The 22,392-nt window shown below is 33.8% G+C and overlaps 1 protein-coding gene across 1 annotated transcript in view; it reads left to right on the forward strand.

Moving 5' to 3' along the window:
• Positions 1-17,712, forward strand: part of LOC129234106 (ADP-ribosylation factor-like protein 5B) — an 86,814-nt gene extending 69,102 nt beyond the window's left edge. Inside the window, exons 4-6 of the mRNA XM_054867998.1 lie at positions 1,039-1,122; positions 3,736-3,887; positions 12,962-17,712. Of these exons, the coding sequence (XP_054723973.1) occupies positions 1,039-1,122; positions 3,736-3,887; positions 12,962-13,013 (288 nt within the window). The 3' untranslated portion in view covers positions 13,014-17,712. The remainder of the gene's footprint in view (positions 1-1,038; positions 1,123-3,735; positions 3,888-12,961) is intronic.
• Positions 17,713-22,392: the final 4,680 nt, after the last annotated feature.

Consider the following 22,392-nt stretch of genomic DNA (forward strand, 5'->3'; position numbering starts at 1 on the left):
CCAAAATTCTTTCTATCAAAAACATTTTCAATTTCCCTGGATTAATAGATTTTTTCTATGTTTGCCTCAAATTAATTTTCTTCAAAATCTGAACATCTCGAAAGATGCTTGAACTCATTCCCAGAGGAATTCATTCCTTTTCCCATGAGGTCTACTGATGTCTAATAACATCACAAACTAAACAAAAATAATTCCTTCTCACATCAGCAGTTGAATTATTTTTTGAATCATTGGATGCAATGAAACCCTGATGACATTATGTTCATGCATGGCCCCATATTTATTACAAGTTGCCAGATTGTGCCACAAACCTCATTTTTGTCAATAGGCATGCAATAACAAGTTTTAATCCTCCCCCCCTTTTTTTTGCATCCTGGACCCCTTTTCAGTCTGGGTTCTGTTGCAGTTATATCCCTAGCTCCCCCCCCCCCCTGTGGGGACCATGTATTTATGGAGAAAGTGTTCTACGTTTTCCACCCACTAAAACAATTGGGGAAAGGGATATTGATGAAAAATGGTTAATTCGTTTCAAAAGTTATTAATAAAAGCGATTTCCTTGCACTCTTTAGTTTTTTTGGGGTTGACAGGTAAGTAAATGACATGGCAAGCATTAAAAGAAAGTTCAATTTTCATTTTATTGAGAGTGAATTAAATAACAATTACTAAAGTTAATTTTTCTCCAAAGAGTTTATGCATGTATAAAGTAGTTTATTTTCTACGTAGTTGCTACAGTTAGCAAAATGTGTAGTTGTAGTAAATAGTACCTCAGCAGTATTTATGCATAAGAAGTTTAATTTAAAAATTTAATAATTCGGTTTTCGGTTCCAAGCATATTCTCATAACACTCATAACCTATGTATCTCAAACCCCCCACGGGGGGTTTGATATACATCTCACCTAGCATTTACATACATCTCACCTAGAACTTTTGTCCCATTTAAGAAGGTAGAGAGCTTTAATTGTATACATCAAGATTCCGTTTTTTTAAATAAATATTTGTTCGATTTTTCAATTAATGCAAAAATATTTCTTTTCTAGTTCCTTATAGTGGTTGTTGACAGCACAGATAGGGAAAGATTATCAATTACAAAAGAAGAAGTCTGGCGAATGTTAGCACATGAAGTAAGTTGTTCATTAGAAATAGGGAAGTTGCAACCTATTAAATGTTCATATTTTGGCTATTGGATATTGTTAATTGACCCTCAAAACTAAAAAATTCACCATCGCCGAATTTTAAAACACCGTGGTTGATTTTTAATGAATTTTTAAAAATCCATGCGCAAAAGTGCGCTCTTCTGAAAGGTCACGAGCCTACGTCACAGGGCGTGAATGGGCAGCCTTCTGCCGAAGATCCCTTGTTTTTGCTAGGGACATTTTTAGCGCGCTGATATTTTTATTTTTTAGAAATTCAATAATCCTTTTGAACACACTATGGAGACCGGATTCGTTAAAGCACAATCTAAATAATCTTCCTCATGTAACATCAATGATGATATTCGAATATTTCCGAGAGGATGAGAGGTTTAATGTTCCAGAATTGCAAGGAGTTAAATGCCTTTTAAAAGCCTTTTACGTTTCGTCTTCAAAGTCGAATGTGTGACCTTCGGCTTCTCCCCTATCGGAAGAGCGCATGACGTCACTTCCTATGCCATTTGACGTCACAAGCGCTTGAACATTAAAAATTAATTTAAAAAAAAACTACTTAATGTATCGCAAAATTTTTTTCACCTATGATGTTCATACATGTTACTCTATCATATAAAAATAAAATTGAAAAATCGAAAACTTTCCTATTGTTAAATGTAATTTTTTTTGCAAACATTTACATTGAATTATTAGTTATAAAGATTTGAACACTAAAAATGAAGAATATAATTTTCATTTCATTTTGATGTAACTAACTCATAATGTCGAAATAAAATACAGTAAAACCTTGATAACTCAACACCGCAAATGAACAACATCTCGAGTTACAGTTGTCAACTTACCAAGGTGGTTCCATAACCTTAATTCATAAAGAATCTTCTGCATTGCATAGTTTCTATTTCTTATTCAAGTTTTTTTTAAACTGATTAGAATTTAGGAAATCATTAGAAGAATTTTACCTAAAAAGTTACTCACTAGAAGAGTCAGAAAAAAAAAACCATTTATAACAGAAAGTTATGCATGGTTGCATCTATAGTTGATTTTCATCCTAAATGAATCACTTCAATAGTATCAAAAAAAAAAATCTTTATTATCTTCGAATTCATAAAGCAAAAGTCGTGTGATCAAAACTATTGCAAAATTATAATTGAATTGGGCGGTAAGAAATTGTTAGTGGCAGAATAATAATGCGTAGAGCGTATTCAGTAAGTTACCGCCCTATAACCAGGGCTAAGGCAGAAATACATGAAATACACCGCCAAGTTCGGTCAGTTCCATCCGAGGACTGTGGCATCATGCTTATTAGCACTCATTAGCCCAGCATAGAAAATGACTGAGCTGGAGGTGGAAAACCTTTTAATGAAGCCAAGAGTGCCAAACAAACTGGTAGCTAATATAAGTCAGTGCTAATTCTATATTAGCTACCAGTTTGTTTGGCACTCTTGGCTTCCCTAAGAGGTTTTCCACCTCTAGCTCAGTCATTTCCTATTCCAGGTTGGTGAGTGCTAATAAGCACGAAACTGCAGTCCTCGGCTGAAATTGACTGAGCTGGTGTTGTATTTCAATGCATAGAGTGGTTTTAAATAATGAAACAAAATACTATATTTTTGCGAGTAGGAGCTGCACCTGTCTCATTATGTACCATATTGTATTGTAACATTTATTGAAGACAGAAAACATTCTACTTTATGCACTGCACCTGAAGTTAAACAATTTAAAAGTAATATCAATTGGAGAAAACTGGAATACAATTTTAAAAGATTAAATGTTGTAAAGGCTTCTTTTAAAATAATGTAGTTACTTCTTGTTTACAACACTAACTCCGCCAATTAGACTTTGCTAAATTTTGGATTGATATCAAAATAATTAACATGGTGGATTTAAAGACGTGGAATGGTCAAGTTTATATATGTTTCAAAAAGTTATGAACTGAGGCAGTGAGAAACAAAGGCATGTAAGTGACAAAATTAAAAATTTGGAGTAACCAGTATGCAGGATAGGTGAACCTCTCCTCTGTCTTGGGGCAAGAGATGATACTAGTAGCCCTGGTTGTTGCTGCTATACAGCATGATTTAGAAAAAAAAAATCAATGAAAGCCTACCTAGGATGTTATCTTTAAATACGTTTTACTCAAAACTTTAAAATGTCCACCCTTTGCTTCTCACTGCCCCAACTTTCATTGATATAAAAACTGTATGTATTCGCATAAGCTTCAAAAGTTTACTCTGAAAAATGATTTTTTTTTTACGCATTAACAATTTTAATAAACATATACACAAATTTTGACCTGTGAAAATATTTGAATGTGAGAAATGTGTCTTGTATGTTTATCAACAGCAATTAATGTATTTATGTATAAAACGATGTATATTTAAGTGTTAGGGGTATTAATTTAAAAAATAACCCAACAAATCTGTCTCATTTAAATTTCAACTATAGTTGGGCAAGCCTAACCTCGCAGCATCGTAATTATTTGATTGGGATCTGCATAGCCTTCACTATGCTGCCCAATTAGAGTACTTATGACCATTTTGTAAGTCATCGCAATGCTCCATTATGTTTTGATAATTGTTTCAATTTATCTTTTAGGATTTAACCAAGTCAGCTGTTTTAATATTTGCAAACAAACAAGATGTTAAAGGTTGCATGACTCCTGCTGAAATATCAGAGCAACTAAATTTAACCTCTCTAAAGAAACATAGATGGCATATACAAGCTTGTTGTGCATTATCTGGAGAAGGGTAAGATTTTTACTAATGACCAAAGCACAGTTACCATTGAATACAAAATATATGGCTAAAATTTTAGTATGACATGTCTGTTGATTTGCAAAATGTGAAATAACTTGCTAATTGTCAAAATATTATAATTAAGGCATGTTTTGTGTCAACATTCTGTAGAAATGAAGGCACCAGTAAGCCCTTCGTTCTTTCTTAAAGCCTCCCCTGTTTAGAAAAAATCCACTGTTAGAGAGAAAAAAAAAAAAGCATATTAAGGAAAAAAAGTTTCAAATACTTTTTAATTTGCTAATTTTATTTATTTATTTTACTAATTTTGAAATTTAAGTTTTACCGAATATCCTGACTTAATGAAACAAGACAAAAGTTATTTCTTGTTTCCAGAACTAAAAAATACATATTAATCAATAACAAAACCTGAAAAACACAACCATCACACATAAGCAAAACTATTCCTGCCTTTCAGGTTTGAGAAGGGAGGGGGGGATGATGAATAGCAATATATTGAAACCCCAAAACAGAATACTCATAAATTTGCTACATATGTTGAAGAACAGATGCCTAAGCAGCAGAACAATTCTGTTCAAATGCGAGAGGAAAACTCAAACAAGTTTACTACAGAAATTCTACAGATATTTGTGAAATTTCTGCCGAAAATCTAAAATTCTCTCAAATTACGATAATTCGATGGAAAGCTCGCAAAAAATGTTGAATTCGATAAGTCCTTTGCAGGAACTTTAGCTTTACTTTACACTTCAAAAAATCTGCAGAATTTGCAAAATTCTAGCTTGAGTTGGAAGATATTTGTAGAAAATCTGCAGAAATTTCATATTTTTAATCTGAAAAGATTCTGATATTTCTTGCGTTTTGGTTCCCCTTTTTCTTATTTTTCTCAATCGGTCCTCATCCACTGCAATTTCACCCATAAACGTATGTTTTGGAAACATCCCAACATTGAAACATATCCATCGCCGAAAATTGCATGTCTTGTTTGAGATTTCAATCATTTTGCATTCTGAAAATATTTTAATTATTTAGAAAGTTTTGAAGTGTTTTATTATATGCTAGCCGGAACTTGATTCATTTTGTTTATTATTTTAGTAATTTATTTATTTATTAACATTATTTTATTTGCTCCTTCATGCCATGTAAAATTAGCCAAAAAAAAAACGCGGTTCGGATTTTTATGAAATTTTGTATCTTTGCTCTTTCTATACATTTTAGAAAGCATATAAAATATTTTTGGAGAATCTCAATCGGTTTAGGTTCTACAGAAATGCATAAGAAATGTAAAATTTTAAAAACTGAAAAAAGAAAAAAACCTGTACGAAATGATTTTAATTTAGGGCTCCCTAAAGCCCTTTTATAAACGAGTCGGCGCATCAGCTTAGGATCAGCCATTTTGAATCGGAGCCAAGTGTTTGAGTGTTTTTCCTTTCTGTGGGGGGGGGGAGGGGGCGAGTTATCGCGTTTGGTGATTTTTCACTGTGAGCAATTATTAGCGATGCATGAATTGTTTATTAAATGAAGTATTATTTTTTGCCAGTTTGGCTAAGCCCGAAATTGTTCTCTGATAACCCTAGCTTCGCAACAATGAAAATTCCGATCCAAGATAGCTAAACTTAAGCTGATGCGTCGTCCTATTTATATAGCGACTCTAAGGCTCTTGATTTGTGGAAATGGTCACGTTGGTTGCTTGTGTATACAATACTTGAAGTACTTGCAAAACAATTTTGGTCAAATGATTTTACATTGCAGAACATCATCAAGTATTCTGCTTTGGGGTATTGAAGTTGTGCGGTGTTAGATTGAAATAATCTTGAAGCGAGTGAGTGGACTGTAATCATTTATTTTCAATGGACAGGGTGGAGAGTTTTACAACAGGGATTTTCTTATTGTCATTCTTATTAAATAAAAAAAAGTTGCCACATGTTGGCATGAGTAGTTCTGAGAAAAAACCTCGCTAGGGGCAATAAAGTTACAAACACTTAGCATCTCGCGCGGTATTGAAATTAAACATTATTTCTAATTTTCAAGAAAATTATACAAGATATAAAACAAATTTTAAACACAACATGTAACAGAAATTGTAGAAAAAATATATGAACAAATATGAAAAATCACAATAAACTGAGTTAGTTAACTAGATGAAAATTGATTATCTGGAATTGACAAAATACTGATTTTTGATATTGATCTTTTAAAAATGCCTTTTGTCTTACATATTTCGGCAACCCTAACTTTAAGCAATTGGGCCTAAAAATTTATCCTTGTTCCTTTCTAAGATATTGTAACGGATTCGGTGAGACTTCCAACTTTCTTGAAAGGACGACACAGTTCCTGATTAAGAATACAGGAAATTTATTTACACTATGTACAGGGAAGATCATCAACAACTGCTAAATAAATCATCAGCAATTAAACAAGTATAACTCAACACCTTAAACTCAACAGTTACACACATATTTGCTTCCAAATACGAAAACAACACAGCGAAATGCCTCGCAATGAACAGAGCTAATAGACTCTCAGAACAAATTCTCAATCGAAACTCCACTTTTTATCACGCGGGACGCTTTTATAAACATCGAAAAGTTTCCACAACATTCGAAATCCTTCTCAAAATTCGTAGACCGTTATCTGATTTCATTCACAAATTTTATCAATGAAAAAAAATAGGGGGTTTGTATAATTCAGCCGAATGTACAGGGGCTGTATATTCATTACGGGAAACTATTTACAGGTTACGTTACTGCAATAATTACTATTTACAAAATTTGTAACATTGCCCCCTTCCTAAGGACTGCACGTCCCGGGCAGTACAATCCCCAGAAAAGGTGCCAAACTTCTATCACAAGTTCACAAATACACACATTAAATAATAACCAATAATGCATAGGAAATACAATAACAAGAAATGTTACTAAACATTAAAAGCAAAAAAAAATTATCCATAACTTTTATGTTATCAACCATGGTTGTTTACGTAAATACTCATGAGCTATGGCCGTAGTATGGGGCTAACTGATCATAATGTACAACCCTAGGTTTTGCATTAGGTGATTTTTGGATCCTCACTACGACGTCATTTAGTTGGTTAAGGACTTTGTAGGGTCCATCCCAATGCAACTGCAATTTGGGTGACAGACCTTTCCGTCGGATGGTGTTGTCCTAGTTTTCTCAATTCCGAAAATTTGACATAGGCCCTTAAACACAGCAGAGATGAAATTCCTCCCTTGATCGGAATGAATCTGCAAAGGTGTTCCATATCCCGAGATCCAATGTTGGACTAGAGTCTCTGCTACGATGGTAGCTTCTTGATCTCTAATGGGATACGCTTCGGGCCATTTGGTGAAATAGTCGATGGAAACAAAAGAATGTATTTGTTCCCATCAGCAGTTCTTGGTAGAGGACCCAGGATGTCGATCCCAATTCGTTTGAAAGGAGCTCCAACATTGTACAGATGAAGCTTCCCTCTGCTTCTTTTCTTCGGTCCTTTACAAGCAGCACAGGCGTCACAGGAATGGCACCACTTCTCCACGTCATCCTTCGCCTTGCTCCAGAAGAAGCGTTCCCGAACTTTATTGACGGTTTTCAAGACACCAAAATGTCCTCCAGTCGCACTACTATGTATTTCTTTCAGAACATCTGGAATCCTTGATCGGGGAAGTAGTAACTGCCACCTATATGTTTTGCCGTCGTCAGGTTCCCATTTTCGGTGTAGCACGCCGTTCCGTAAATGGAGCGAGTTCCATAAAGCCCAGTATCTTTTTGTTGCAGGACTGAAGATGGAAACGTACTGCCAGCTAGGTCGCTGACTGTCACTCTCCATGTACTCCAAAATTGGTTTTATGTCAGGGTCTTCAAGTTGATCGTTTCGAACTTGGTTGTCACTCCATGGATCAGGTTCTGGTGATGTTGGAGTCACTGTCACCTGATAGGCAGTAGGGCTAGTCGTTCCATACTGTTTCTCGATTCAAGAACAATAATTGCAGTTCTCAGGACAGGGTCTCCTTGATAAAGCGTCTGCATTACCGTGAGACAACCCTTTTCGGTGCTTGATCTCCATGTCATATTCCTGGAGCCGCTGTATCCACCTGGCTATCTGGCCTTCTGGATTCTTGAAGTTCAAAAGCCAAGTGAACGAGGCATGATCTGTCCGAAGAAGAAATTTTCGGCCGTAGAGGTAATGATGGAAGTGTTCTACAGCTTTCACTATGGCCAGTAACTCCTTTCTGGTGACGCAGTAATTTCGCTCCGACTTTGATAAGCATTTGCTCCAGTAAGCAATGACATGTTCATTGCGGTCAATTTCTTGGGATAAAACAGCTTTGATGCCCTCGTGACTCGCATCAGTGTCCAGGATGAAGGATTTTCCAGGCTGAGGATATGAGAGAATAGGCGTTAATGTTAAAGCTTCCTTCAGTCGTAGAAATGCATCTTCGCATTCTTTGGACCATCAAACTTTTGCTTGCTCTCCGTCAGCTTATGCAAAGGTCGTGCAATGTTGGAAAAACCCTTCACAAACTTCCTGTAGTACGTGCAGAGCCCCAGGGAACTTCGCAGCTGATGGATGTTTTCGGGACTACTCCAACTCTTGACCGCAGATACCTTCTCTGGATCGGTTTATACACTCTCAGAAGAGATGATGTGACCAAGGTAGTTCACTTCCCGGCGGAACAAATTACATTTGGACGGGCTTAACTTCAGATTGGCTTCCTTAAGTTTCTGCAGCACCTTTCTAAGATTTGCCAGATGTTCTTCGAAACTGCGTCCCACGATGATGATATCGTCTAAGTAGACCAGACAGGATTCGTAGGAAAGTCCTCTTAACCCTGTCTCCATAAGACGCTCGAACATAGCTGGTGCATTGCAGAGGCCGAAGGGCATCACTTTAAACTGCCATAAGCCTTGTCCAGTTGTAAACGCTGTCTTCTCTCGGTCATCAGGGCGTATCTCAACCTGCCAGTGGCTGCTCTTCAAGTCCAGGGTCGAAAACCACTTGTGTCCGGAAAGAGTGTCCAAGGTGTCGTCTATCCGTGGAAGAGGGTAACTGTCTTTCTTGGTGATTTCATTCAGTCGTCGGTAATCGACACAAAATCTGGTGGAGCCATCTTTCTTTCGGACCAAGACGATGGGAGAGGCCCAAGGACTGGATGAAGGTTCGATTACATCATTCTCCTTCATCTCTTTCAGGAGGGTTTCAACCTCTTCCTTCTTGGCGAACGGTAGTCGTCTTGAATGCTGTTTAATTGGGGGGTGTTCTCTAGTGTAGATCCTATGCTACGTTAAATTCGTCTGGCCCACATCCTCCGATGTAGATGAAAACAGATACTTGAAGTCGTCCACCAATTGTTCCGCAGCAGTTCTTTGATCTTTCGATAATGGCGCACTCCCAATTAACTTCGATGTCAAGGACTCAGAAGACACAGTCTCTGGGAAATTGATTCTTCTAATGATGCAGTTTACTGGAGTACAAGTTGGCAACACTTCACCTTTCCGGATATTCTTTGGCCTTTCACTCACGTTGACGACTCGCACAGGAATTACGTCTTTAGAAAGATCCACAAGCGTAGATGCTACCAGCACTCCTTTTGGGTTATTGCTTAAGTTGGGGTATTCAATGAGTCCAAATCGAAAACTATTACTTTCTTCAATGGAGCCAGTTATTAATGATTCTGACCTTGAGGGAATCGATAAATCTGTTTGGGCTATTATTTGATGAGCGGATTTTATATCACTTTCTGCGGGGAAAACAGCTATGTCTTCTCTCGTCGAGTGCCGCTCATTAGTCTCCATTAGTTTCCATAAGTCTTTTTTTTCCTTCTTTTGTCTTTATAATTCACAACTTCTCCGCGCTATTACAACTTTGAAATTAAAAAAAAGTTTTTTCGGCCCACCCTAGTGTATGGGAAGTAATATATTCACCAAATGTTTTCACTCAAGTTTGGGCATAAATTTCAATTTTACTCCCCCCAGAATGAATACTAAAACACATTTTTTGGCATGCTGTCCCCCCCCCCTTACATGCATCTGCACTTACGAATGTACAGACCTCGGTAGCAGAAACTGTGAGAGGCGAGACGTGCGTCACAAATTTTTCAGCTGCTTGCAGATAATTTTACCAAACAACGAAAAGAAAGAAAGAAAAAATAAAAAAATAAAATTAAAAAAATGGAATACAACTTGGCCAAGATTAGTTGAAGATTGTTTTTTGTCTGAAAAGTCGATGGATGCTTCAGCATTTCAGCTAGAAACATGACCGCCATATTTGGTCATTCACAAGATCGAAGTAGATGCGATAAACAAAGCGAAATTGGATGTTTTATTTTGCTGCAAACTAATTAAAATAACTTAAAATGTGCAGAAAATCTTTTTTTTATTTTATTTTTTTTAAAATAATTTTCTTGAGAAATAAAAAAAAATTATATTAAAAATTCCACTTTATCCTTATTGCTTTGGATGCAAAAGTGCTAAAAACTTTTCAACTAAAGTGTACTCTCATGAGGATTTTAAATTACTTTTTTGCAACAAATTCAGAAATTTTAATTAATCTTAATTTGGTCATTTCTAAGATGTTGGTACGCAAGACTCTAAGTGCCTACGCTTTCATAAACGGGATTGGATGTTTATTGCAATGCAAACTGTTGAAAATTATGCAAAATGAGCCAGTTTTTTCAGATAGTTCTTAATTATTGTCTTGAAAAATACAAAAATTTATCTTTAGGTTACTACCTTATCTTCATTGCTTTAAACTCTGTGCTAAAAACATTTCATCTAAATTATAGTTTTTTTAAGGATTTTTACTTTTTACTATTTTTGTGTAACAAATTCAAAAATCTATTTATAATCATGAATTTTTCGTGTAGACGCCATGTTTGGTCATTCGCAAGATGGAAAGAGACTAGACTATTACTTGCCTTGCCTAAGTTTCCAAAAACAGAATTTAATGTTTACCTCAATACAAACTATTGAAGATAACATAAAATGTACAATAAATCATGTCTTTTTTAAAATTATTTTCATTGAAAATGAGAATGTAATTTGTATTTGATCCTCATTGCTTTGGAAGCTGTGCAATAAACTAAAACATTCAACTAAAATGCAGTTTCCTGCCAACTTTCCATATTTAAATAAGTATGTATAGAAAAATAGTTTTTCATAGTGCTCAGAGTTCTATTTATTTTTATGAGAGTAGTGGAAACTGACCTCCGCCCTACCCCTTTTATACTTTAAAACTCTACGACAGTAGTGGCCACTAAGTATTTCGGGTCTAGTGGCCACTGGCGAGTTGGAAAATTTCTGAGTCTTGACCTTTACAAAAGATTTGTGTATTGTATGAAAACTTAAAATAAAACTAATAGTAATGCTGCAGATTATTTTCAACTGCCCAAAATAGTGTTGCAGACTGGCTAGAAAGTTTCTGCTATTGGGGTACAGACAACCAAAATATCCTTTTTCCTTTTTAACCATCCCCGAGTTTGTTACCTTGAGTTTTTATGTGACATCTGAATAAGTGGAAAATGTTGGTAAAAATTTGTTTCATGTTCAAATATGTGTAAATGTTGTAGAAGGATTTAAGCAAAGGAAAAAAATATATGTATAAAAAAAAGAAAAACAGAAAGAAATTTCTTTAAAAAAAACTATCCTAATTTTTTCTCTCTCCCCCCCCCCCCCATCCTCTCTCTCTTTCTCTCTCAAAAAAAAGTGTTTTAATGCTCGAAGTTAAAAACAGGTTACTTGACTAAAGTATTATTTACAGACTAATTAAGATCTTACTAAATTGGATAAGTACCTTTGTGAGTAAAAAGTAAAATAAGAAATAACAACATCAAGTGATATTAATTCACACGATATTTGTGTCGATTTTACCCATGTGCGAGGCCACTCAGGAATTCGAGGAAATGAAAGAGCTGATGCTTTAGCAAAAGAGGCTACTCGTTTACCTTTTTCTTTAGATGTAGCTAATCCTCCCTCGTTCTGGAAACTGTTCTACTCTAAGAAAGCTACTAAGGATTGGAATTCAGAGTATTTGTCTTCAAATAAGGGAAAATGGACCAAGCGCTTCCTTCCCACTATTTTCTTTAGGTTGAAACGGCAACACCTCAAAACTGATTTTTTTGTCACTCAGTTTCTTACTGGGCATGGTAATTTCAAAGAATACTTGTATAAATTTAATATTTCTACTAGTAACGTGTGTGATTGTGGACAGGATATTGAAAATCCAGAACACTTGTTTCATTGCAATCCATTTAACCCCCAGAGAGAAATTCTTATTCGGGAGCTGAGGAAGTTGTCTGTTTCTTGGCCTCCTGTTCCTTCTGCTCTGGTTCAGAGCGTCGAAACTTTTTCTCTTTTTAAACGTTTTATTTATTCAGTTGTTTGACCTTTTTGTATGTGTGTGTGTGTGTTTTTTTTTTCTCTATTCGTTGTTAATTGTATGTTGTGCTCATTTTATTTTGTGTATTTTGTATTGTTGTGCCTCTTACCTTCTGGCCTTATGTGATACTATGTGGTGCATAGGGAGTTTCCTTTTGTGTCTAATTTATAAAAAAAAAGTGCTATTAAATTCTTGCCGGTGATAAACATTGAAAAATTTAGTTTTGAAAGTTAGTTTTGAAAATTTTACATCTTGTAGTTTGGAATTTCTAAAATATAGAGCTAATGCTATTTCCATTGCATAACTCTTTATTTTTTTATACTGAATAGCTCTTTGCAGCTTCAGAATATGTAATGTTTCTATTAATAATATGAAACAATAAGGCACAAGTTAAACAATGAAAAAATCTTGTGTTGTGGCTTACAAGAAACGCATGCTTCATATAACTGTATTGTGGTATTGATGGAATTTCCTGAACTCCGAACTGTCTCTGTGTGATTTGCCTTTATTACGTTTTTTATCATCAACCCACTGTTTAAACAAGTTCAATCAATTTCAATGTGTAACTTAATGTTTAAAAGTTAAAATCATAAAAAATTGTCCTTTAGTTTTTATTTGAATTTGCTTTTTTTGCATAATGCTTAAACGTATTTTGATATACATTTGTATAAAATTTGTTTTTTAATTTTCTTTTTAGACTATATCAAGGACTAGAATGGATCTATTCAAACCTGAAGAATCGTAAATGATATCTACCATCCTTTAGTGCCTACGAGCTTTTCCAGTCATTTACTTTCTGTGAGATTTCTGAGGTTACATATGATCTGAGAAATTCTTCCAGACAAAATAATTGAAATTAAAAGTATCCATCGTACCAAGCTATTGAAACGGACTTGTATATAAAAGACTTCGAATTGACATTTGTAATTGTTTATTCAACTCCGATATTGCAGAGTGTTCTTTAAAAAGAAATTATCATTTAATGACTCAAAGAGAAGATTGACATTATGACTTCCAATTTTCATTTAATGGAAAGATTTTACTGCCATATGTTTGAAATACAGTAAACTTCCGGTTATCCGCTAAATAGGGTCGCACGGTTACCACGGATAATCCAAATAAGAGGTAAAAAACCTGTACTACTGTATACACAATAGCTAAAAAATATGAATAACACTCACACATACATTTAAATCATAGCTAAAAACATTACTACATTGCATCTACTAACATTGAATGTAAAAAATAAATGTAAAAGGTAAAAACAAACAATAACACAACCATAAGTTTAAAAAACACTTAATGACAGTTTAAGAAAAAAAATGTAAAACGACCTGCGGGTAATCAGGATACTGTATTTGTAGATATTTAAGACCTTGTGGATTCAGTTTCAACTTAAATCATTGCATATATATTATCACTAGTTTCGTTTTTCACCATAAGGAGCTCGGATGGAATATTTTTTTAAAGAAATTATGCAAGTTAAATGACTTAAATGAATATCTTATATTATGTACATATTTTAATCTAGATTTTTGTAACATAATGTGCGATTGAATTTGAATGCAAAAATCATATTGAGAAGCAATTTTTTTATTTAATAAAGTTCTGTGATATAATACTTGTAAAATCTTCATCTCTTGTAAATATGTAAGAGTTCTGGTTTTGTGACATTGCCTTCACAGTGTGCAAAAAATCCGATTTAAGTTTTTTATTAATACAAATATTTTTGCATTCAGAGAGAGAGGCATTTAAGTAGAGTTTGCTGCATCATCTTTGTTATTTTGAATCATGGGTTCCAAATCTTGATTGCAAAAAGTTATGGCTTTTTACTTTTGGTGACATTTGTAAGTAATAGATAAATTTTATACCTGTGACTAATAAAATCATGAATATTGGACACAATTTAAAACTTACAGAAAATTGTTTTAAACAATCAGTGGCATGTAAATACTAGATGTGATTCAATGTAATAAAAATAAGGGACAAGTGTTAACTACTTCTTTCGCAACATGTTTGGTGTTTGTAACAAGATTCATGATGTTAGGGTTAAAAAAAAAAAAAAAAACTTTCTAAATATTTGGAAAAAAAAAAGTTTCAATATTAAAAGTATTTTTAAAATGCTCATCTTTTTTGCGAAATATATTTTTTTTAATTTTAATTCATTTCATTTGCCATTAGAACTTTTATCCAGTGTGAGTTTTTGGCATTCAAAATTCTGGTTTTGCCTTGTTCATTTCTCTTAATTTACTCTTTTGGTCTGAGCAGAAGAGATAAATGAAGAAGAACTCTTCAACTCAGAATTATTTTTACTGTGCAGAAATGGTCATTTTGAGTGTATTAGTATAAAAAACTAAATCAAGGACCAGGTTCCATTTTTACAGATCTTTCCCCTCTCCCTCTCATTTTTAAAGCTACCCCCCCCCCCCCCCCCCCCCTTCTTTGAGATTTAATGTAGCACACATTTTGGTTTAAGAGTTGTTATGGAGAAGTTTATTATTTAGCTTCCATGACAGCCGTGCCTCATTTTTTTTGAAATTGTTCTGATGGCTGGGCAGTGTTGCCAGATGGTCAAATCCAGATTTCCCCACTTCTCTTCCAAATTTTCCCCAAAAAGCGAGGTTTTCTATCAAAATTCCCCAAGTTCAAAAATAATTTTTCCAGTAATATTTTCATAAAATGAATAGACTTCCTATGATATTTTTTTCTCTTGAAATTATTTTCCCCCAAATAACCAAATTTTCTTCCGAAATTCCCCAACATCAAGAAAGGACTTTTACTCACATTGGATTTTATTGGATGGCCCGGACCAACCAATACATAAGAAAATATCCAAATATTTTTTTCTACTTGACTTTACTTTACTACTCTGCTTCTGTGCATTTACGCTATGAGTTTGCACATATTTATCAAAGAACATTCTTCATCACAGTCACTTATTTTTATCATTTTCGCGTATCAGCTAGTTACTCACGCAGAATATTAATGCGAATTCCGTAACATAATGTTCCACATAATGTGAAATGCAAATTCCATAAACCTGAGCAAAGCTAAACTAACGCTGTTTGATACTAACAATGTAACTATCAGATGTAAATACGCAAATTTAAATACAAAAAAAAAAACTTTTTTCCTGAGGATATTTTTTTTCTTGTTTTTACCAAGAAAAAAAAGAAAAATTCCCCAAAGAATTCCCCTCAAAATTCATTTCCCCAGAGAGCACAAGATTTCACCAAAATGGGAACATTCCCGCCCAATCTGGCAACACTGGAGCTGAGGGTTAAAGGGTGTATACTGAATGCAAGCTTTATCGGTAAACCACACCCATTTGTATATAAAAATATTAATTTTGCAAAGCCAGGGGGGAGGGCAATTAACCACTCCATAACCGCTTAAACAGCGGGCCTGGTGGCAGCCTGTTTTGATTTTAAAATTACATATAAAACCTTCTTGAAAGGAGTTTCATTTAAAAAAATAATTTTCTTTAATTAATCCTCATAATCACTTTAATAGAAATACTTCTATCTTAGCATATTTCATAAATGTTTGATTTTGTATCACACATACTGCTAATTTTCCATACAGAGTACAAGATATAAATGAATTTTGATGTAATAACATAAAATATATATTGTGCTGGAAGCATAATATTTTATTTAATTCAACTATACAGTGAAATCGGCACTGGTTAAATGTTCCTGCTGAGTACGTTTTTTTCCCTTAGTTTTCTCTTTTTTAGCAATATTGCTAAGATAGATAATGTCATATTTTTTATTTTTCCGGAAAAAAGATTGCATATGTATTTTTTGGTTCGGAAAAAGGAAGATTTTGAAGTGAGAGTTCATATTTTTGACTATTGTAAAGAAGGAATGTAATAAAGGTTCTCTTTATAGAACTAAGCAATCCAATGCATGTATGCTGCATTTTGAACAATGATGACAAATTATTTCAAAGTGATTCTGCAAGTTGCTAAATAAAATCATTATTCATAATTGCAAAATACAGTCAACTCCAATAATCCACAGAATTGACTGCTTGCTACTGCCGATAATCCATTAAGTAATGAAAATAACGAGCAAATTAACTCCAATTTGCTGTTGAATACTTTATGCACACCAGTTATGCAGCAGGCGGGAGGGGAGAGAGGAGTGAAAGACACCCCCTGGGACTTCTATTTTAACATTATTGCCAATCCAAAAAAAAAAAAAATGATAGGACTGTTATAATCAAAAAAATTCCTACAGATGGTAATTCTGTCTGTGCTAGTGTTTTTAGTTACTACTACACCATAGGAATGATATTTTTTTCGCTGCTTACAAATTTATTGTTTGGTAGCATTATTTTAAACCTTTTAACTGGGAGTAAACTTTTATTCAACTTGTTTCACAATGAGAAGAAATGACAAAAAATTTCATTGCAGTAGTAGTGTTGCTGTATGACAAAATATTATCACCCCCCTTTAAGCTATTGATGAAATAATTCATCATACCCAGTCAACGGGTAAAATTACTTTTGCTTTTTCTTTTTAGTTGGCTAACTTGATAAATGTGTCCTAATAAAATGCTTTATAATTTTTTTTTCATTTATTTTTTTCGATTTTATGTTTTGACTAAAGTATTTAAATGTTGGGGTGAAATTTTACAGAATTCGAAACTTTATAGATAAATGGAAGTTTCTCAAATTTAATGTAGAAAAAAGTGTTCTTCAAAATTCTCTCGGTATCGAAATATGAGGTGAATGATGTTTCATGAGCTCTTGTTTAAAGTTGTCATCTGATTGGTTTCAAATGGTAATGTATATCGAAAGTTTAAAACTGCTTTATCACAATGTCTCTAAGATTCATGTGTGTGCAAATTGCATTTATAAATTATTATTTGAAAAATTAATGATTTTGGGGACGTTGTAAGTGATTGTCTTTTTACTGAACATAGCAAATAGTTGTAGCAAAAGCTGCAAATGGTTGAGAAAATTGCGCAGTTAGTTGTTGGCACTTCCATTTAGCCTGAAAAAAATAGAAGAAAAAAACTTTCATTTAAAACAAAAACAATGCCAATATTTATTTCCCCAAGAGTAAATGATTTTCAATTTTTTAAATTTCATCATTACAAAAATATATGATATTCATCAGTTTGTAATGAATGCGGAAATGTTTGTTTGCGGAGAAATAATTATGTTGTATTTATACATTTTACCTCACAATTTAATTAGTTTCTTAATAAAAGAAAATTTTCATCTCATGGAATTGAAGTCTTCACAGTAGAGCTAGTTGAAATTACACTTCATTTTCATGGTTTTTCTTGTATATAAATTACACCCTTTCATTTGACGAAAGAAAAAAAAAATTTTATATTTTTGCTCAAATGAATTTTAAAATGTTTGCCAATGTTGTGTATATTTTATTCCTTTCTTTTATAAATGTATTTATTTTAAAGTAGAAAATAAAATCATTTTACCTTGTATTTTTTTTCTTTAGTTTCTTTTCATTATTTTACCAGGTAATTTTGGCATACACTAAAACCATTAAACCTAATCAATATCAACCAATAAGCCATTGTTCAGTTTTGATTTGGAATTTTAGGTTTAAGTGCTTTATTTCAAAAAAAAAAAAAAGAGGGGGGGGGGGAGAGTGTATAATAAAGTTGAGGAACTGATTAAAGAGAGTAATTCATATAGGTTTTGCAAAAAGTCAAATCTCTAACTTAATCTTCATATGGAATTTAACGCTACTGCTTAGGTTTTCTTTAAAAAGAAAAAAAAAGCTATAAAAACAGAAAAAGTTATTGAATGGGCCGAAAAAATTGATCAGTTTTTATTTATGTGCATAATTTTGTAGTGGTGTTCCAATTTACTCCGCAGGTGGGGGTGAATCGGAAGACATTAAAATCTTAATTCTCTTTTTTCGAATTTACCTTTAACAATAGCAAATAAAAGCAAGTAATAATGATGTGAATGAATAGAAACAGGTATTCAGAATATTTACTCATTAAATTAAGATTTGAAGACTAATACAAGTAAATGTATTACTATAAGCAAAAATTCGCATGCAACTTTAATCTTAAAAAAATAATTACATTTTTCATTGAAAATGTAATTGAAATCAGAAGTATAAAGTTTCAATTTATTCAACCATATTAACCTAAAAGTTATGTGCTTGAAATGAACAATGTTTGGAATTTCATTCGGCTGAAGTTTATTTATGACATCATCTGGAAAAAATGTCGCCACCCTCTCAGTTTCTTGAAATCTACAGGTTTTGGAGAATCTATTGCAAATTTTTCCCTCTTTAATTGTAAACATCACTCAATAGTCAATCAATATACGCTCTTTGTCACTCTCTCGAATAGAAAAAATTGGTGTTAGAATCCTTGGACGAAGACTGAAGAGTTTCTTCTTCTTTCTCTCTTTTTTTTTTAAAGTGAAAACATCTTTAGGCTCTGAGCATTTTTGAGGTGGGAAAAAACCATTCATTTCGCGACACCGTCACCTCACCGACATTTGGAATAAAGTGCATGCACTTCTTTCAGTTCCTTTACCAAGTTGCTTTTATTTTGAACTGCGAACTTCAGTTTGTGCTGTCAGCAGCGCGTGAGTTTCATAATCCGACTCCTGAGTAAGTAATCTGAAGGTGCGTTAATTTGATCCTCACCCAGATCAGTGCATTTCTTCTCCAGAACGCATTTTTAAGCTTATATAACATTTCTGAAGTGAAAACTTCTTTAGATGCTTCGGGCCTTTTTTGAGATAGGAAAAACAATAATGTTTCTGATATCGGTGATGCGTTTGTCGTTGCCACTCTGCAAATGGACAGCTAATTGTAATGGTTGCTGTTAATATTTCACTGGCTAAGTCAATAAATGCAATACAATAATTTTTGAATGAAAATGTTTATTTTTTCTAAAGACGCTTCTGCATTGCTTCAAAATAAATTTGGGAAGGGATTTGCTGATTTGCCAATGATTTTGAGTAGGGACTTCTATGCTACTAACCTTTCAGTGCTCATTTGACTCTAGCAATATTCATTTTGATATACTAAGGGGCTATAAAGGCGAAATGAAAGCTCAAATTCAGCATTTTCAACAAATTTGAAAACAATTAGCCAACTACAGTCGGATCCCGCTACAACGCGATCCGACTTAGCCGAAATGGCTACAACGCGAATTTTTCATGAGTAATGAATGTTTTATTGCTGACGCAAATTGCTCAGCTGCAACATGAATTTTTTTTTTTGTAAAGGAGCTATGGAGCGTTTTAAAATGGGTTTAGTTGACATTAAATATTGGTTTCGTGAGTGGACTTTCATCCCTTTAGCATCACTGAAAGCGGAAGTTCACACACTGTATTAGTGTAAACAACGCTTGCTTTAGTTTATACAGATAATCCTCCGATTCTTAACGTTTTTTTTTTTTCATTCTACATATGAACGTTGATAAAATAGAATGGCTCCCGAACGAGCTCTAAACATCTGAAGTTGGCGACAGAGGAAAGAAAAAGAGACAGTTTCTGACCAATAAAGAAACTCTATATGCTTGAACAATTATTAAGTGCTTCGAAGGTAGCACGGAAATTAGATGTGATTTTATCTTCGATACGTACAATTAAAATTAAAGAAAAGGAAATCCGTCAACGTTCAGAACTTAGTTTTAATACTGAAGCTCGCAGAGTACTGTCTGAGCTTAATACAAACATCATGAAAATGGAAGATACTCTTTCAATGTGGCTTAAACAGGCAGAAATTAGGGTGTTCCCACACTGCATAAACTATCATCTTCATCATTTTAAAAATTATAATTAAGTTTACGACATCTACTGTTCAGTGCTTATAATGCAGTACCGGTACTTAATGTAAGTATCGTAATGTTTTAATTCATGTATCTCATTGATCATGTGCTTCATAACAGTAATTTATGTTAAATAGTAACGCTTTTTCTAAAATACAGTAAAAAGTCGGTTTTTTATAAAAGATAGAGGTAATACATAGTTAAGAAATGGTTGAAACAGTTTGAGGGGTGTTAACACATACCTGAAACAAATGGGTAAGCTTATAAAAAATTTCTAAACATGCGTTGTTCCACAACGCGAAATTACGATTTGCGCGAGGGGTCTTCGAACGCATCCCTCGCGTAAGTCGGGAGCCGATGTACTTCAATAGTTCAAGGACAAAGGTATCTCGATAACTCGACATCCGAAGGGAAAATGAAACATGTCGACTGAAGCGGATGTCAACTTACTGAGGTTCCCTAACTCTGTAACTCCTAAGGAGTTTCTGTATCACTTACTTATTAATGCTTAACATTCACTTTATGAAAAATAGTTCTAGTAAATGAATTTTCTTTTCTTTTCGTTTTCTTTTTTTTAAGAATTACCAAATAAAGTCACTTATATTATTTGAATATCTCATGAGAAATAAATCCATAATATTTGAAAAGAGATAAAAACTCCTTGTCAGTCAGGTGTGTTAAAGATAACAAGTCCTGCTAACACTTTTTTGAAAAAATGACACGGTGCCTAGCCTTTTAGAGTTGTACTAATAGCAATGAGTGTGGTGACTGATTCTCTTGGATAAGAGATGCTATGTTGAAAAAAAAAAAATTCTCAATCGCATACTCTTTACATATGCTTACAGCTGCTGGCTCCATATCATTTTACAGCCATTTTGTTATATTACAGCAAACTTAGATGGGCCAAAATTTTCAGATATAGGCTGGTGTGGTTAGTTGGCTAATTGTTTCCAAATTGATTTAAATTGCAGAATTTGAGCTTATTTCGCCTTTACAGCCCTTTATTATGTCAAAAAGAATATTGCTTGACAAATGAGCACGGAAAGATTGGTAGCATAGAATCATCTTGGTGTAATAGTTGCAAACAGTAAAAGGTAAGTTCGAACTTGAGGTAACAGTTGTTATGTGTGGAAATAAGGCCACTCACGGTTGGTGACTTATGAGTAGCACGAGGCGCTTGCTGCAGTATGATTAAGCATGATCTTAGAACCGAAGATACGGAGATCTTGAACTTGAAACTTGTATTAACCAGGGTAACACAACTTTACTTACCATTTTCTAAGAAATTAAGGTCTTGCACATAGTGGAGGATTTACTTTGTCTGAAATGTGAGGAATCTCTACGGTTGTAGGGATCGAAAGAGATACAAAAGTGCACAAGATAAAAATGTCTTTTAATGAAATGAAATTTTTTTTATGGTTTTCCATTGCACATTTCATTTATTTTACCGAAGTCTTCCCTTTTAATGCAGCTTTTGGAATTGCTATGACGTCAAGAATGTTTTAATCTCGCCATCATCGCATTTCCGTAACTTTGCTGTAAATTACCCAGGCCTACATTTTTGTCTTCATGAAAAAGTGTTTAGGTGCCCTATAGTAAATGGGGTGTGCTGATCACGAATCTGAGCTTAGTTTTTTTTTCCAGCACGTCAGGTTTTCAAGAAAAATGTGTTTGAAATTTTTCATAGAAACTACCAAAAATACTGAAAGAATATTTATTTAAACTGTATTTAGTAGAAAATTCTTACAAAATTGAGTTCATAAAAAATCAATGCAGTTTTATCAACATTGGACAATCGTTGGGGTTTTTTTTTTTTAAATTTAAATAATTTTTTTTTTTTTTTTTTTGCTTTTTCTTCATCGGTTTTGTCGTTTGAACTTTCATTCGATGATTGCTGTCTAATAATGGTTGGAAAAGGTGGAAGAATGGGAGTTTTTGTCTATGAGATACAGGTCGTGCAGCAGACGGTAAATCAGAATACTGAATTCTATCTTTCGAATTGAGACCCTTGACATCGCATTAGCAAAAGTAACAGTCGTCTCCATGGTTTTTTGGTTCTCTATACGAGTACACCATAGAAATGCCAAAAAGTAAAGAGCTACTTGTACCTTTTGTCAATTTTCTCAGTAGCTAAGCACACTTTGTGTGGAGTCCAACGTTTGTCCTGATCACCAAGCTTTACACCAAAGTAAGCGTAATAAACTTTCTTGATAAATACTTCTATGTTTCGTTGAGCTTTGTTATTGTTAAATCACCACACACATAACAAAATGTATCAGGACCGTTTTTACACTTTCTTGATGACATTATAACGCACTAAATACTCAGAAAACAAAACACAACTCGGTGC

This window comes from Uloborus diversus, chromosome 1, assembly GCF_026930045.1.
Source record: "Uloborus diversus isolate 005 chromosome 1, Udiv.v.3.1, whole genome shotgun sequence".
NCBI classification, from domain to species: Eukaryota; Metazoa; Arthropoda; class Arachnida; order Araneae; family Uloboridae; genus Uloborus; species Uloborus diversus.